The sequence below is a fragment of the Topomyia yanbarensis genome, chromosome 3 (genome assembly GCF_030247195.1).
Source record: "Topomyia yanbarensis strain Yona2022 chromosome 3, ASM3024719v1, whole genome shotgun sequence".
Classification (NCBI taxonomy): Eukaryota; Metazoa; Arthropoda; class Insecta; order Diptera; family Culicidae; genus Topomyia; species Topomyia yanbarensis.
In genome coordinates, this window is record NC_080672.1 from 324,879,521 (window position 1) to 324,898,412 (window position 18,892).

Here is an 18,892-nt window from a genome sequence, read left to right on the forward strand (position 1 = left end):
TATGGGACTCACTACATCAAGGTATTACTTCGTGGGGGAACTCGTTGTGCTTTCGACATGCCTCTTTTTCTGCTCAATCTCGGAGCCTCATTTAATTTGTGAAATGGTTCGACTTTTGAGCTTTGATTTAACTCTCGACTCTTCTCTTTCTTTTTGTCTCCATCTATTACGCCGCCATTCAGCTCTCGTCCCCGAGAGCTTTTTAAATGCTGATTCGATTAGCCATTTAGCTCCTGTTTCAGTGAGTCTTTCAGCTCCCGGACGTTGAACTCATCCTACTCCGGCCGATGGTTCCCCAGCGGAATCATTTCTCCCGACACCGTTAGCTCAAAGAAGCGGTCCTTGAGCCATTTAGCTCCCATCTTTATCGAGATCTGCTTAAATATTATCCGGCAGTGAACTACCCCACTCCGGCTGAGAGTCCTTCAGCAGCGGAATTTCTCTCGGTACCGGTGTTTATTTCGTGAGCCAATTAGCTCCCATTTTTGTCAAGATTAGTCGGATAGTCCACGGCGGCAATCTACATCACTGTAAATTCCCCGGCGGTAGATTTCTTCCGATACAGATGTTCGTTTCCGCGAGCCATTCCCAAGTAACAATTAAAGTTTTATAGCACGCTACAAGTACAATCTAAGTTTTATCAGTGGCTATAAAACTATCATAAAACCACAATTGTTACTAGGGTTTAGCTCCCCGCTTCAATCCGATCTACTCGATCTAGTTGCCGGCGATAGACATAGCCTACTCAACGCGCCAGCCAATAGGTGCTGAGGTCCATCCAGTGATTCCGGATGGAGCGTAGCTTAAGGCTCACTTCCATCACGACCTAGCAGTGCTATTCGATGCGATCTACTCGGTCTAATACCCGGCGGTGTCGAGGTCGGTCCGGCGATTCCGGTGAAGCCTAACGTCCGGTTCACTGGCGCCCTGACGACACGAATGCGATGCTACGTCGCGTACTTCTCAACTGGTCCTCGGCGGTGGACCTAGTTTACACCGACGGAGAACTCCCCGGCGGTGAAATTTCCTCCGAAACGTGATTGGTGGTTTCACGGCGGCTTTCTAGCCAATGACGCTACTTTGTCCTTTCGCCACTTCCTTTGCAGCTTATAGAGTATACTCGTAAACGCTCTTTTGACAGCGTCCCAGATATGCTCATCGCGCCACATCTGTTCGATGATATTGTCAACTGTCACACCAGGCATACCCCTTCGAACTTAGGGCATTCGAAGACCACGTGTTCCGGTGTCTCTTGCACACTCCTGGCAAAGGAGTAACGAAGCATGTCCACACCGATGCTAGATCCACTGGTACACTGGTACTGGTGGGTCAGTGCACCCTTCAGTTCGTCAACGGTAGTTATCTCGTCTAGACCCTTGCATTCGATTTAGCAACGAATTCGCGGTAGGTCAGCTCAGTTTCTGCGTCGCGTATTCTGCGGCTTCCATCAGGGCCAGTTTCGGCTGAATCAGCTCTTATCCAGAGCGCCTTCTGCTCGCGCTCAACAGCTGTTACGGCCGATTTAATATTTGTTACTAGCTGCTTCACCTTGATGTGCACATTGTGCTTGTCCTTTAGGAATTCATAGAGCTCGTCAATCTTTTTCCTCACCTCCATCAAGTACAACTTTCCAAAGTATGAGTCATTCTAGGTGGTGTCCTACCTCATCTCGGGATAAACACTCCATTCAGTAATACCATCTCACGCTATCGCTATATCCACTCGTTGTACATATTCGCGTCTAGTGATCTCATGGTTATCTATGCGAGAAGGGAGGTCATGCTAGGGTTGACACTATCCTTCATGGGGAGTAGTGTTCGGAACCGGATCGACGTAAAATCGGAAATGGTCCAGCCTATTTTAGTACCCGGAGACCTGCCAAGGTTTTGATAGGACGAAGGCAGCCGTTCTATTGGCCCACTCGCTATTTTAATATCGTAAGGTAGGATTACTCAGGGGCAGAACAGCAAGCCTGTCTACCAAAACTGCCGTCTAATTCGTGATCCAAATCCTATCCGGTGACGTTCGCCATGGCCAGTATGCTGTAATGAGGATGTTACTGGCGTCGATCCGGTTGGCACCAAGGTTAGGCTAAAGTGCTTTTATTGCTAAAATACTTGATTACTGAAATGTTAGGATCTTGGCAGAAGTGGCAGGTTTATCATAGCACAATCCAAACCTCACCATATCCTAGCAATACTCCTCAACTCGCAGTAGGTTCGGGGCAGTCGTTGAGCTCCCGAACTCCCGTCCTTTATGTCCCTGCTGTTACCTCGTGTGCGTATCTAACTTGTTTATTTGTGAAAATCGGCTGGAAAATGGCGGAGTTGTTCAATGTTGAAATAGGATACCTCCAGATGGCGCACCCTGTATGTTTTTAGAGAGAACACGAAAAAAAACTTTCAAAAAAGTTTTCAGTAAGCAGGAAAAAAAGGACAAAACCCAACGTCTCAGAGACTGGGTTTGGGCTGCCACTCGACCCGCTACTCTTGTCCAGAATCGGATTCCTCCCCAGCAGTACCTTACGGCATTGCTTCGGGGAGGGATTTTTGTGTGCATAGCACCTACTCTAATCCAACTACTTAGTTACAGTAGTTCATTCCTTCAGTAGGGTTACAGTACCACTCCTTGACACACCACCAATTCTTGATACACAGGCTGGCAGTTTCTGCATGGCAGTCGGAGAGCTAGCTATTGCCCTACGAAGACAATCTGGGCGGCAAACATCCGATTGTCTAATTTACCAAGCCCTTCGGCTCCCTTGTGCCATTCACCACCACGACTCGGTTCCCTTGTGGCATTCAGCACTGCAACTCCCTTCCCCGAGTAACAATTTTTGTTGCCGTGACTACTTCATAACCAACCAGTTTGCAACAAATAATATATACATTTCTTGTTGCAAACTGGTTATGAAGTGGTTACCGAAACAAAAATTGCTACTCGGGTTCTCGTTCTATTCAGCACCACTTACTTGTTGAGCTCCCGACTTGTTCACGAATTACTCGGTCTAGTCCCAGATGATGGACCTAGACTACTCCGCCGGAGAATTCTCCGGCGAGAGAAGTTCTTCTGAAACCGAGCCAACCAAGGGGTCGAGGCTAGTTCGGCGATTCCGGTGGAGCAGAGGTTCCTGTTCTCTGGTGCACCAACGACCCCCGGTTGGTGGTGTCTCGACGCGGTCTACTCAATCTTGTTCCTTGCGATAAATCTAGCATACGCTTTCGCTATATTTCTCTCGGGTTAACCGGTTAGGTGCCGTGGTCGGTCCGGCGATTCCAGGTGGCGCGAAGCGTCCGGTTCGCTGGCGCCCCGGCGACCCATACCCGGGGCTTTATCGACTAGTCCCGGCGGTGAGTTTAGACTTACTTAAAGTACTCTCGCTAAAAGGTTCCCAGCGGTCGTTGCTCTCCCGAAACCGTTACTCGCTATTCATCGCGGTATTTCCACTGAAATGCAGTCATGATCTACGCAACCACCATGTTGACCGCGTTCTACGTGTTCACGTTGCTTGTCATTTTATAGACGATAGACGACATTATCTGGGTTGATGTCCGGCCCTCCCATTTCGAGCATCTCTCTGCGCATCGCTTCGAGCCTCGGACGTTAAAAGACCACATGCTCCGGTGTTACCTCGACGTTCGCACACTCCAGGCACAACGGTGCTCGAATCGATGAAGGTGCTTCCTGAAGCAGCCGTGGCCCGACAGGAGCTGTGCCAGGTTGAAGATCACCTCTCCACGTCGACGGATTTGGAAAAAGTCGGAAGGTTCACCTTCCTTTTTCTGTATTGTTCCATTTCTGCAGCCACCTCGCCATCAGTTCGATTTCCACCATCGTCCTCACGTTTCTGCTGCTTCTCCGATTGTAACACTCGATAACCTCCGCTAGGGTGATCCAGATGGGGATCATACCATCAATAACACACAATGTCTTCAACTGCGCTCGCAACTCGTATGACCATCAGCTGGAACGTCCTGCTCAACTTTTCGCGGCACTGCTTGATTTTCAGCGCCGCATCCAAGGCACTAGCAGACGTATCACCGCCGTCGTTTGACATGATCCTCGTTATTGCGTTCGTTGCCTTCGCCGACTTTTGACAGGCGTAGTCAATGTGGTTGTTGAAGCTCAACTGGTCGTTGATTATCACTCCCAAATACTTCAGTGCACGCCTCGATGTAACTATGTGCCCTCTGACGTCGACCTGCATCCACTGAACCGCTTTACAGTTGCTAACAAACAACACCTCCGTCTTGTAGAGAAATATTCGTAGCTTGACCCCGTTTATCCAGCTCTCGATCGGATCTATTGTCTCCGTCACAGATACCTCCACTTCTTCAAGTGTGTCACTCATCACCGTTAGTGACACGTCGTCCGCGACACGCATTGACTTTTGAGCCTCGTTCGCCTTGTACAGCAGCACTCTTCCGGATCTGGCATAGATAGAAATTTCTTTCATTTAAACACTTCTGCAGCATCATCCTAAACATGCCCCAATATGCAGCTTTAAGCACTACGTTTGGTATTCCATCCGGACCTGATTCTCTCAAGCGCTTCGATTCTTCTGCGAGCTCATCGTTAGTCACTTGCCGATCATCCGTGTTTGCTCCTTCCTCTTCGCCGTACGGTGTCGATGGCCAGACAGTTAGATCGTGCTTCGGGAAGAGACTCTCTACGATTACGATTATCTTCAGCTTACCCGGGTACATTGCGGCTGGCGTCGTCGAGCCCTTCATTTTCGCCATCACGAGTCTGTACGCGTCGCAAGGGATTGACGTCTACTTCTCGGCACAGCTCCTTGTGGCAATCTGACTTGCTAAGTCTGAACTCCCGTTTAAAAGTGTCCCTAGCTTCCCGAAATGCTGTATTGCGCTCTTTTCTATCCGATATTGCTCTCTGAGCCCGCCTTCTGGCTCGGAGGCAAGCAGCGCTTAGAGTATTAAGCGTCTCATTCCACCAGTAACCTGAACGCCATCTATTGCGTTGTTCCAGTTTACGCGGCATTGTGGCGTCACGAACCGTCACAATACTTCTTGTTAGATCAGTCACATTCACGTTCTCGGCTCCACCGTTCGGCCGAAGTGCCTCACTGAAGAGATTATTGTTGAAGGCTTTCGTCTTCCACTTTCGCTCGCCGGATAACCTTCTCCGTGTTGCAGCATGGTTCCGTTGACCGATACGGTACTGAATTGCCTGGTTGCTTTGTTGTGTTGAAAGCCAGTAACAATTTCCCTCGGAGTTGGTGTCTACTGCCGCGGGGAAGGACGAGCTTCCGGCTGAACTTTTTAAACACGGCAGTGAGCAGCTAAGTATTCAATAAAAAATGATAATGTTTTCAGTTATGAAGTTAAAAAACAAACAAAAATAGATAATTAAGAATTTTTTTTTAAACATAATGTTTATTCTTCAAAAAACGTCAGTGAATAATAGGGGATGGGGTCCCGTGTCAGCCGTACGATGCAACGTAGTCGCGATGCTCTCACAAGAGCGCTGAACGGCACTGATCTCCATCTTCCGGATACAATTCCGGATCCTGGTGGTCAACTGTTTCGTATCTTTGGCCCGCTAATTATTTTTGTATACTAGGGCACTGAGCGATCCGAAAAAATCTGCAATGGGACGGCACTAGGGCAAGTTGGTCGGGTTCCTTTCTTTCGGCACGTACGGTATATTTTCTGCTTAAGATACTCCAGCGTCTTCTTGACGTAATGAGAAGACGCCTTGTCCGGCCAGAAGACGTACTTCCCATCCACATGATGCTCCTTTAAGAACGGTACAAGAATTTTCTCAAGACACTCTTCCTGGTACACTTGTTGATTGATGGTCAGACCGCTCAGCTTAAACCACGGCTTTGAAATCCCTCTATCCGATATGGCGATGTACAGCATAACTTTTTTTTTAATTTTTGCTTTAACTTAAATTTTACTTCGGGGGGTGTGACCGACTTGTCGCTGGAATAGTAGCTGTCATTCACTGGAATGTGGGTCTTCGAGTGCGAAAAGTAACTTTCGTCGTCCAGCACGGACGACGTCCAACGGTAGTTCTTCGTCATCCACTGGCACTGCGATTTCACGATCGCTATCTGCTCGTCCGTGTACTCGGCGGACCGAGTCTTCTTCCGACAAATGATGTCCTCCATCTTGAGGGTGAATCAAAGTATGGGAGCAATGATATTTTCGCCGGCATCACGCAAACTCGTTCCGTCCTTATTGTCGAACAGCTTTTTCAACGCTTCCTTCTTCTTCTTCGTCATTATTTTCGCCGGACGACCGCTACCGGCCTTTCGCTTCACGCTCAGGGATGCCAGGATCCGGTAAACTGTACTCACGGGCACGTTTTCTTCTCGAAAGTGGTCTACAATAACCTTTTTTCCATCATTACCATGCGTTTCGTAAAACCGTACAACACACTCGCGGAGTGCTTGATGTTTCGACGTCATCTTTGTTTGATCTGACAGCACCCGAGCGAAAAGAAACATGCCGCCCATTCCTAGGGTGTCCTGCGAGCAATTCTCTTAGAGAGAAAAAATTACGCTCTTTACTTTAATTACAGAAAGGTATGCAATTCATTCTCATTTTTTATTGAACATCCGTTAGATCAGCCGCATCAACGTTCTCGGTCACCCTGTTAGGCAAAAGTGCCTCACTTTCGCACGCCTGTCATCCAGCAGCAGATTTCAGTTGACCGATATGATAGCGAATGACTGGGTGATTTTGTTGACTCGAAAGCGATGTGTATCAATTAACCTCGGTGTCGGTAAAGTTTAAATTATGAGCTACGGCTATCATGAAAATTACGCTGAAATGAGTTGGGCGAGTCTCATGTATAGATTCGAGTGATTCACTTCAAAATTATTTTTTGGCTTACTTTTACCTATTTTAAACAACAAACAATATTTTAGGAAAGGACGCAAAACATTGTTTTTTAGATTGCTAAAAATAAAAACACAATGTCACGAAAACATTTGCATAGAATACTGTCATAGAAAAGAAAATGTTAAAATGGTCACCTCTAAAAACTGCATATCGTGCAAAAAAGTCCACACAGACATCCTGGCGAGAGAGACAGCGATATAAAACCAAAAATGGCATTTCCGCTAACTTGCAACCGATTATTACCCTTTACAGAACAAATACAAGGCTAGTGCCAAGAACATACTGAAACTAAAAGTCTTTGTTTGTCAGCATCAAAGCAACGAATACGAGTCAAGTAGACAAATTGTAAATTTGGAAATTTAAAACGTGAAAACAAAAAATAAAGGCAGCTAATGAACACAAAAAAATCGGTGCTTGATTAATACTCTTTTCTCTCCGACCCAAACGACATTTGTTGTGTTGTGGCGTGTCTTTTTCATACGCAAGTGTGTTTTTCTCAATAATAAGCTATCTGACCTCAATAGCAAACATATGTTTGAAAAGCACCTATACCACTTACCGACATTCTCTCTCCACTGACGGCGTCGACATCGGTTGCATTGCTTTAGCCCGCCGGGGTGTCAATGCCGGACTGTTAACTTCCGCCGTCGAAACCGCACCCCGTGAGTCAACGCTGGGTGTTTTGGAAACGGTTGAGGCACGCCGACTGCTCCTGTTCACCCTCGACGAAGCATCTGAAATGGTCGACGAACGTCGGCTCGCGACGAAAGGATTATGCTTTGGGCTGGCCGGTTCTTCCTTCTCGATTTTGGTCTGTCGCGACAGAACATGCCGGCGGGCCGTATCCGAACGTTTGTTTCGTTCACGTAACTTGTGTACCACTGGTATGTCATTCGGGTAGCCGAGGTGCACCGATCCGTGCGAGCCGGACTGGTTCAAGTTTCTGACGGGCATAAAATAGAAAATGTAAATTTAGTCCTACTCTATGTGAAATATTTATGCAATCGGATTACCTCGCAAACGGCTCCGGTTCATCAACGGATTGTGCATGTCGATGCAGCTGGGATATGCCGGGATGCAACAAGCTGCCATTTGTTTCCCGTGTCGATCGATGAACCATGCTGCTGACACGCGACCCACGATGATGTCGGACCACTGACCTGGCTGGCGAGTCCGCAGTCAGAGGGACGGGCAACTTATCGGTTAAATTTGGCTCCGAGCCACTTCTCGATACGCGGCGGCTCTCGCTTGGCTGATGTGACACTTTCGGGGTTCTGTGATAATGCAGTAAAATGAAATTCTGTTATGGCACATGCTAGTAGTTATGTATGAAACATTTAGGTTGGGATGTGGCATTTGCTCCGCTACTTGATTTATTTGGAAATTTTTTTTTTTTAAATGGATTACAATATCGCACTGATTGTTCATATTACAATAGCGAATCAGTCCACATCCTATTTGGGGAAATTTTTTAACGACCTCTTTTCTGATTACATTTTATTGGTGAAAATAATCAATATCAGTGTCGGTAAAGTTTTAATTATGAGCTACGGCTATCATGAAAACTACGCTGAAATGAGTTGGGCAAGTCTCATGTATAGATTCGAGTGATTTTCATCTTCATAATTATTTGTTGGCTTACTTTTACATATTTTCAGCAACAAACTCTTAGGAAAAGACGTAAACATTGCTTGTTGGGTTGGTAAAAATAAAAACACTATGTCACGAAAACATTTGCTTAGAATACATTTAGATATTTTATTTTGGTGAAAATAATCAATATGCGTTACCTCAGCATTGGGAATTTCAAATAGTCTAATATTCTATGTTTGAGTTTTTAATGCTGTTTGCCAGTGTAACTTACAAGCATAGTTTCCTGTGATTCTATCTTTTAAAATATAATTCAAACGCAAACAATTTAAACAAATAATTGATTACATTTTACTTATGTCTACAATATAGTATTTATGTACATATCAAATCCTATCCATCAACGTCCTTTATAATCATTACATGAATGCCAGAATATGCGGATTTATTGCGTGATAAAGTAAAACACAATTCCATGATGAGAAACAAGCCACCACAAAAGAGCAACTTTTCACCAAGCAACCACCAAAAAGGACGCAAAGCAGGAGCACGCATTATCAGGATCAGTGATAAGTACTGAAAATTTCCCACTTCAAAACACCCTCATAAATCAAGTTCATACCTCAGTGACGGTGACAACAGCCAGCGCAGACGCCGCAAGGTCGCCATGCGGTACACATTTATCTAGGCAGGCGAAGCGGCGCACAGTGGGACGAGCCCGGACTTAAGTCCATATATGAAGGTTATGAGATATTCTCACCAGTATTTTTCTCGTATCAGCTGAGCCATCGGAGACATTTTCCCGAGATTTTAGGTGATTTGAATGCAAAATGAATTTTTGACAGCTTTTTGAAGGGCATAAATCGAGGTTTTTTTGCATTATTTGACCATAGGAACTACATAGGTTTATTCTCGTTTTTCAAAGAAACGGTTGATTTTATGAGTTGCATTACTTCACCAAAATTATTCGTGTGATAAAATTACATCGTAAAATTGCCAAAAATAAGTCACTAGTTGGTTTAGTTAGTGTTTAGATAACTGTTTGTCATGAATTTTTATTGAATTCGAACTTCTAAAGCGAAAACAACAACGACGCCCGTGAATGCCCGCGATCACACCATGCTCATTCGAAAGCATTTCATTTTCTGTTTAAAATGAGCCTATGCTAGTTTTGCGAAAACTTGCGATAAGCAGTCAAAATTTGAAAAAAAAACTGTGAATGGAGACGCATGGTTATTAATGATATTTATTTTGAATATTCACCTTATAACTAGAATAATGACACTAATTTATGCACTACTTTCAAATAGCATTTAGAGCACAATCTACAAGGGTTTTACTAGTGATCAAGAGTAAGGAGCCGAGTGGGAAGTATGGTGGGAAGTAAGTGGTAAAGGAATTAAGAATTTTCAAAAATCAGTAAATATTTTCAACCATTGAAATGTGTCTTGAACTATTTTTGCTAACTTACGCAATAACTGTCAAATTGAGTGAACACAGTTGAGTTCTAGTCATTTGGTGAGACTATTTTATCCGAGTTTGCATAGCACTGATATAGCTGAAGGTTATGCGATATTATCCAAAGAAAAAAGAGTATTTTTAAATGAACCATATACGCGAAAAAAGGATCTTGGATTTATAATTATTTAAGGTATGAAATAAGCAATCTAAGTAACTTAAAACACACCTACGAAAACAAAATCGTTAACCATCTTGTTGATTAGTGAATGTAAATCAATATTCCACTAAGACGCTCAAATGTTTGCTTTGAAAATGAAAGAAAATGTAGTTTTCATACCAAGTAACCCACTAATGAATTAAACGTTCCAAAATTAGTCGATCACATCTTATTGGATCCTTAAAAATAATATAGTCATTTCTGAAGCCCCATAATGAGATGTCAATCAATTCGTTTCAATACGGAAAATAAATTCCAAAATTACAATTGAAAGAAATCATTATGAAAGACAAAATATTTACTTTTGAGCCACTCTAATAAGTAGTAAAGTTAATTTCTATTTTTATAACCAACATAGAAATTCAGCGCACAAAAATGTCTTTAAAATTTTTTTGAACTTTCACAGCAAAATATTTATTTTTGAGCCACCCTAATGTATAATGAATTTTTTTTACAAATGTTGATATCAAAAACGATTTAGCACACGAAAATTAATATACACGAATTTTAAGGACGATTAAGAAAAAAATATTTTTGAGACACCCTAATGAATAGTAAATGTTTATTTTTGAGATGTTTTAATATTGAAAACGAATTCAGCGTACCAAAGTTACATAAAAACGTTCTATATGAACCGCTACGGATAAGTTTGGACTTTAGTCCACATTTTGTTCTAAGTCGTGCCACTGTGCGGCGGCTCGTCTTAGAGCGGTGGCAAAGCAGAATTCCCATGGGTCTGCTTCAGTCTTTACCGTGCTTTATTGTGAGTAAAACGATGATGTTGGCGCAAAGGACGCTCGATGAAACACTAATTGTTTCACTGTCCCTGTGTTGAAGAAAACATGTATACAGTCGGCCGAAGGGAAAACACTAAATGGGTATCTGAAGGGGCTATTCACTGCTGTTGTTTACAACTCGTTCGAAACATAATTATTGAGGAGGGTGTCGGTGCCAGCATCAACTTATTTATATATTTTCTTATTTAATCAGTTATTTATTTATTCCACTTCTTTTTTGTTGAATACTATCCGAAAAATAATCAAATTATAGTTTCGTCCCGATTTTGTCTGTCCTTTATTGTGTCTACCACCAATTTCATCAGCTTTTTGACCCGATTTTGTCAACCTATTGAACTTTATCAAATTTGATGTCCAGAAAGTATTGAACGGTCTTCATTTACTGAAATTGGAGTAATTTTATACTCAGACCCTTACGCAACCCGATCAGAATGAAATAACAAGATTATAACAGAACACAATTTTTGTAACATATTGTGTTATAAATTTGGTCTCGTTAGTAGTTAAAATAACAGAAATTTATAACAAGTAACAACGTGAGATAAATTTTTGAAATATTTCTGTTATGTGTTTCTGATCGGGAAGGGGTGGATTTGGGGGTTCAACCCTCCTCCTGAGAGTTTTGAATTTCTTCTGGAAATTTCTCAACTTCCTGATTAGGATAGAATTTTGACACATAAATTTGTCGTTTGAGTTTCATCACTCTAGAAATAAGTCGAGTGTGTTTGTAAAGTGATGCAAGTCAAGTTGCATCCCCGGATCCGTTCACGTTTCGACAAGTTTCAATATTAGTAACGGATTCGAGTAGACTAGTTACACAGTAAAGGTCTGTCAGTGAGCTAGCAACAACAGCTAAGGAACGGAAACACGAACGAACAACACGAAGTCGGGAAGAATCGGAATATCGTTGTCGAGAAAAATTTCACCGCCGGTGATCTTTCCGTCAGAGTGGCTGATAGTTAAACAGCTCACGAAAACGGACATCGGTATCGGGAGTAATTCCACCGGTGAAGAACTCTCAGCACCAGCTAGCAGCTAAATAGGAACGAGTAGTGCTATGAAGATGGATGTGAAGAGTGAAAGTCCGGACCGAATAACACAATATAAAAATAGCAAGAGCACAATCCCCCCTGAAGGAATACCTAATAATGACCTCGGATGACGATTGGGAGGAGCAAAAGGTTTATGTTTAGTCGGTAGGCTTACTAGGAATCCGACAATAGAGTAGTATGGGGTCAAATATAGTGTGACCATATCAGTTGAGCAAAAAACTGGGACCGTCGAAAGGGAACTGTCTACCCCCGTTACCTCTTAACCAACTGTACCTTCTCCCCAGCTTTTCACTGTTAAAAAAACTCTGGGAGTCTAGCAGACAGAGCTTTCTAGAAAGTCTTTGGTGAGAATTCGATCACTGAGCCCGTTTTCGTATTTACCTCAAGTAACCATAAATAAGCATTAAGCCATTGCACAATATTGGCTATACATTTGCACTTATGTTGCATTGAAACTCCATTACAGCATTAACAATGCAATAAAGCTCTATATTAGTATCTATAATGCATAAATGCACAGCCGGCATATAGCATTATTGCTTGCTCTATATGCGTATATAAAGCTGATATAACGCGTACATGCTTCAAGGATCTATTAAGTATGTATGTTTTACATGTGCATTTAGTGCCGTTACAGAGCAAATAGAAAGTCGATATAATGCTATTGTAATATTCGGCATATTTCATTTCAATCGAACATATGCAATATAGTCTAGGCAGCAAACGCAGCGCACTTGCCGTGAAGGATGAGGCAACATTATTCATATCATGTTATTATTCATATTGATATTCGATTTTATATTTATTATGCTAAAATGTGCTTTAGAATGTTAAAAATGGTATCCAAAAATATGAAAGACGAAAACAATACATAAATCTAGAGAAAATTTCCAATAGAACGTAAGTAACATTGAGAGCCTCTCTTTGTTTACTTTCTCTTTCGTTTATTACGACGTCATTACAACACTTTGTACTAATTTTCCAGTACATATCGAAAGCCGACGGTTTTTACTACAATATTATGCAAAGAGTAGAGTAGTAAATGTTGAAATGGCCGAGTAATGAACAGAAGAGAAAGACCCCAAAGAGAATCTCTCATTGTTACTTACGTCCTATTGAAAATTTTCTCTAGAAATATTCAAATTATCAATTCTGCCGCAACGCCTCTTATGTATATTCCGTGTGTACTGAAAACTTTAACCGCATCTTTCACGAAATCACTTTTTTTGAGCTGGCCGGAAACGTAACTCGAACAAATGATTTCGCTTCGAAATTTTCACAGTATATTCAAAATTGATTTGTCCAGCTACGTACGTAGGATTTTATTTTTTTATTGCACAACTTTTTTCAATTAACAATTTGGTGTCGATTTTAATGACATTTTCGACGTTTTCACCGTCGTACCGTCGATCTCAACGTTATAAGCGGGCATGTAGACAGGGTAATCCTCCATAGGAAGCTTGTCGCCAGTAACGTAATTTGCATGCTTTAGTCAGAATAACACAATTCTGAGCTTATATGGGTGAGCTTTCGAGAAAACTGCGATGATAAATATTTCTGCCGCGGATTGTCTATGATCCAAAAGAAGATTAGAGTTCAATGTGTATGATTTAAAAGGGAAGTCAGTGTTTGATACTAGGGGCAGATCACTCTAGAAATGCATGTCTGTGAGTTGAAATTTTCCATAGAGACTTTTTCAAGGTGCTAATGATTTCAAAGTGTGTCTAGTTATAAAATTCAATGGTTATTTTCCTATCCATACAAAGTGTGATATACAGTGTCTTGAACAGATGATCCGCTCCCTCTATCTGGCTTCAACACCGCATATGCGGCAGTATTACACAATATAAAAGCACACTAACAGACCCAGCAATATTAGTAATAGAACTGTCTCACTTCCACACCTGTAATGTAATATCGACAATTTATTTGTTAGATCTAACTGATCCCTTTGTTAAAAACCAACAGAATTTTAGATTTGATTTCAACTAAATTTGAGTTGTTCTCTCTTTTGGTTAATACTAAAGATTTTTTTTGTTTCTTCGAACTTAAACAAGTTAAATTCGGTTAAACTTATCATGATTTTGTTGTTTCAAACGAAACATTTGTTGAAACTATTGAAGAGTCAACAAATGAATTTGTTGGTAATTTCAGCCAACAGTATTGATTGAATCAAACATGAATCTTGTTTATCACTATATCAAACGGGAAATTGTTATTTAAAACCAAAATTTGTTTATTTTTACTGATTTTTTTTCTGCGTATACCACCCACTGCCTTCATATTTAACTACGCCTTAGACATGCCGAGGAACAACCAAGTAGTTTGTAAGACTAATCAGTATTTATTTTAGTTTAAAATTTTATATTGTACTTGTTTGATTCGTGTAATTGTTTTAACTCTTAAAAGCGCAAATCAATTTTTTTCGAATTTTGTGAAAATTGTCTCACAGTTTTATCACGTTACTGCGATAATTTTGAGACGGTTTTAGCAATGTTGTTTTAAACAACATTGCGCATTTAATGGTTAACATACAGTGTCCCTTCAAGATGATGCGAATCCTGCATCGAAACGTCGGAATAATCACAACTTAAGTTGTTTCAATAACGCAAAGACTGCTTAGCCGAAAAAATTCCAGCATATAAATATAATACAGTCGAAACCTTATAATTACCTGACATACAACTTTGTCCTAGGTATCATCTTTCTATCTCGTTCCATTGAAAAGTTGAAAACAGCGTCACCCTAGCGACTGAATTCCGAACTAATATGAAATGATTAAATAATGCGCTAGATGCAAGAGGGTGACATTGCGTCATATTATCGCAGTCAACATGAGGACGTTGTTTGTAAACAAATTAACATAAATTGCATACTAATTATGAACGACTAGAATTTTAGTTTGTAGGGTGATGTGCCTATTATGGCAGTAGAGCCTATTGTGACCCTATTTCGTACCCCTTGGTTTCGAACCAAGCATATGAGATAATGACAATATCGATTTGGCTAAAACAGGTGTGCAAAAATAAGCTCAAGTTATATTCTTTATTTGTTGTGCACATACGTATTCAGAACTATCCACTAAATCCAACTTTTAATTAAAACAAAATCACCTTATTGAAATATCTGCTGATCCGCCTCACTCGCGTAGTGAACCGAAACAGGACGCAACGGCGCTTAGCAAAATAAACACTTTCGAGCCAGCATTTACCGCCTCATATCTCGTTATTCCGGCACAAATATATTAAATATTGCACTGATACATACCTTTATTTTAGCTGGAGAACCTTTTTACGATTATTTCACTTTAAAAACACTCGTCAAACACTAGGATATGCCTAGTGCTATAATAGGAACATATTAAATACTGGCGTTCATAATTTTGCCATGTTTTGCCGATACACTACCAGAATCAAAACAAACTTTTTTGCATCCATCGTACAGAAAAGAATCACCAGTGCGGCCAACCCAAAACATGAACTTGAAAATATATTGTAATGCAATTTCATGTATAAGTAATCAATTATTTCAAGCTATTCAACTAATTGTTGATTGCAGATATTTTATTTTCATCTGCACATACAATTTGGATAGGGAGGAAGTAATGTGTGATGTGAAACTTTATATTCCAGTTGTTAACATTCGCATGGTTATTTCCTGCATGCGCAGTTCTGGGCGCTCTTCTACTAACAGCTGATGAGTTTCTTTCGTATGCGTGATGTTTACGTTTGTTTTGATCGGCTGAAAAAAGCAGAATGATTCGTTTTACAAATCACGCGTTGGCGTCCATGATCTGGATACCTAGTTAGAATTGACGCAAATGAAATATGAGGCATTGCGTTTCAACTAGATTGTTTTTCGATGAGGTGGAAATCGGCACACACATGAGGCGATAATTGGAACGTTCAAGTGGGAATAGATGCACAGAATAGAACATTTATTTTCATTTGTGCTGAAAATTGAGACAATTCTGCCAAATAAGCATTATACAGATGTTTAAGAAACAGTACACTGATACTTTATTCTGAAAAAGGTTATAGGTAATATGGCTTCTTTTTAAGTTGTTCAAAAAATAGTACGACCCTCTCCATAATGGTGCCAAAATAGGCTCATCACCCTATCACATTATAGAAAATACACATTTTTATTTTGTTTACTGCTACAGTTGATGACATTTCAAGCGATTTTGACGTTGTCAAACTATCCCCATCGACCGGTGGAAAAACGATGTTACCTATTGGCAACCTTTGTATGTAGGGATATTTTTTCTAGACACAATGAAGTACTACTAAAATCATGTATTTTAACAATAAAAACAATGTTAATTTGGAAATACGGAAGTTTTTCCATTTGCTTTAAAAAATGCAAAATGTGGGTTAGCCCCTTTTGGACGACAGCCATTCACTTGTTGATGGAGTCTGCAAATCGTATCCTTAGTCTCCTTGCTAATGGTCAAGGGCCCAGATATGGGTTGGCTGGAAGACGTTGGTTTTTGCTTCGATATCACTGCTCTTCATGAACAAGCATAGTTGACCTATTATATCCTCCGAGTTTAGCTACGGTGGTAGTATATTACTGAATGAGTAACCTCAATCGCTATCAGCGGGCAAAGTTTATAGCCACATACACATTTAATTGCACGCTAAAGCTAAGGAAATCTTCAAAATATTTAGCAGAAAATAGCGATTCTCCATTCGCTCTAAACTAGAAATTCAAAGCATGGGATTTGCGAGACAATTTCCACAAGAATCCAACTGAGTGATCCCTTTAGAAACCGGCCGACCACAAAATATGACCATCGTCGATTCGAACGAAACTTTGAAGTTGTGTTCGATTTATTTTCTCTAACAAGTGCAATCTTTTAATACAAGAGAAATTTTTCAAAAGGGCTTAGACATTTCTACGTTCCATAATTTCAAATATTTCTTGTTCGATTATTGTATTTTATGCAGCAAAACTTTCTGAGAACGAGTTACAAGGGATGCCAAACGTGTCATTTTTCACAAAAATAAAAATTTGTGTTAAAAATTTAAATTGCAAAAAAACCATTTTTTTAAATTTTTTTATATTTTAGCAACAAAAACCTAAAAAGAAAAGAAACATTTTGAATGTGATTGTATGATGGAGAAGTTATTGGTAAAAAAGTTTTTTTTAGCAATAACTTTATACATGTTTTTAAGTTTCATACTATTTGACATACAAAACTGTCATAATTATACACAATATAATTTTAAGTGCATTTAACAAAAACATTCCGAAATGTAACAGTTTTCGAGATGTTTGGAATTTTGTTCCAACAAAAACAATTACAGTGATTATGCCCTTTTTTAAGTTATTCATGAAATGACAAAAATCTAATATTTATCGTTTAAAATTCGTAAAAGAAACTTTTTCAATCTATTTGGATCATGGAGAAGCTTTCAACACTGTTTTTGTTGGAACAAAATTCCAAACATCTCGAAAACTGTTACATTTCGGAATGTTTTTGTTAAATGCGCTTAAAATTATAATTCTGTAATAATATTACAGTTTTGTATGTTAATTAGTATGAAATTTAAAAACATGTATAAAGTAATTGTAAAAAAAACTTTTTACTGATAAGTTCTCCATCATACAATCACATTTAAAATGCTTCTTTTCTCTTTAGGTTTTTGTTGACAAAATATAAAAAAATAGAAAAAATGGGTTTTTTTTGCAATTTAAATTTTAACACAATTTTTTGTTTCCGTAAAAAAACGACACATCATTTTTTTCGGTGAATATTTTTTTCGTACATTCCCCGTAATTCATTCTCGGAATGTTTTGTTGAATAAAATACAGCAATCGATTCGAACTAATGAATTTTGAAATTTTGGGGCGTAGAACTTTCTACGCCCTTTTAAAAAATTGCTCGTGAGTCAAAATAATCTTTCAAATTGTAAAAAATGTTTAGGCTTCCATGCCGGTGAAACTTGTAAAGTTTCATAGGAATCTAAAATGGTCGATCACGGACGGATCTTCGTGGAATTTCTCAACTCGTTCTGGATTATAAAAGTATAAAAGATATATCCACTACGGCGTAAAGTGCAATGCGTCTCCTCCGCAACGGTAAAACATTGGATGATGTTTACTGTTCATGTGACACAAGAGTTCATATTCTGGAATTTGCAAATTGAATGAAAAGTGCTAAATCATTCATTATAGTCAAATTTGCGCATTTTCGTCAAGACAAGCGTGAAGAATTTATCATTCTCTATCCCGTCCCAGTTTCACATTCCGTCTCCATCACCGGAAAATCCTCGCATTCATGATAGTTGTTCATCAGAATGACAAGCACCGGCTGCAGCAGCTCTGAATACAAGATAATTAAATCGGCATAGATGATACCGTACTCTTTGCCAAGGAATGGTATATGATTCTTAGGAGATGATTTTCGCCTAGCACGTTTCAATCGACTGAACGCTTCTCTTGTTTAACCCTTAAATGTGCAATGTAGTAATAAAATAAGATTGAGACATACATTCCTAGTAATTAATACATTACTAGGAATGTATGTAAGTTTTGAGACAATATTATCAAAAGTGAAAAAAATGATTTGCGCGTTGAAGGGTTACCTGCACTTAAGGAAAAGATTCTATGAAGTGTCCTACACAAACAAAATACAATCTGACATTAATGTTTAGAGACCCGCAACTTCCATCACTTTTAGATGAGTTTGTCCTCTAAACGAAAACACTACATCTCTCAGGCTCAGGGAACGTACAGAAAGCATAGGATTTCCGCATACATTTGACGCCACCTCTGGCACTACACATAAGCAAAACCTCGTTATTCAGACTAGTGCTAGTAATTCCACTTGTTTCACACTACGATGTAGGTAACGGGCGGAAAAAGGCTCGCCATCCTGCTTGCCTCTTTGCTTGT

General features: G+C 40.2%; 1 protein-coding gene across 2 annotated transcripts in view; it reads right to left on the bottom strand.

The window, feature by feature from the left end:
• Nucleotides 1-18,892, bottom strand: part of LOC131687304 (uncharacterized) — a 112,126-nt gene that overhangs the window by 15,961 nt on the left and 77,273 nt on the right. For both annotated transcript variants that reach the window (XM_058971383.1, XM_058971382.1), the window contains exons 6-7: nucleotides 7,886-8,146; nucleotides 7,432-7,815 (exon numbers count right to left, since the gene is read on the bottom strand). In XM_058971383.1, coding sequence (XP_058827366.1) covers nucleotides 7,432-7,815; nucleotides 7,886-8,146 — 645 coding nt within the window. The remainder of the gene's footprint in view (nucleotides 1-7,431; nucleotides 7,816-7,885; nucleotides 8,147-18,892) is intronic.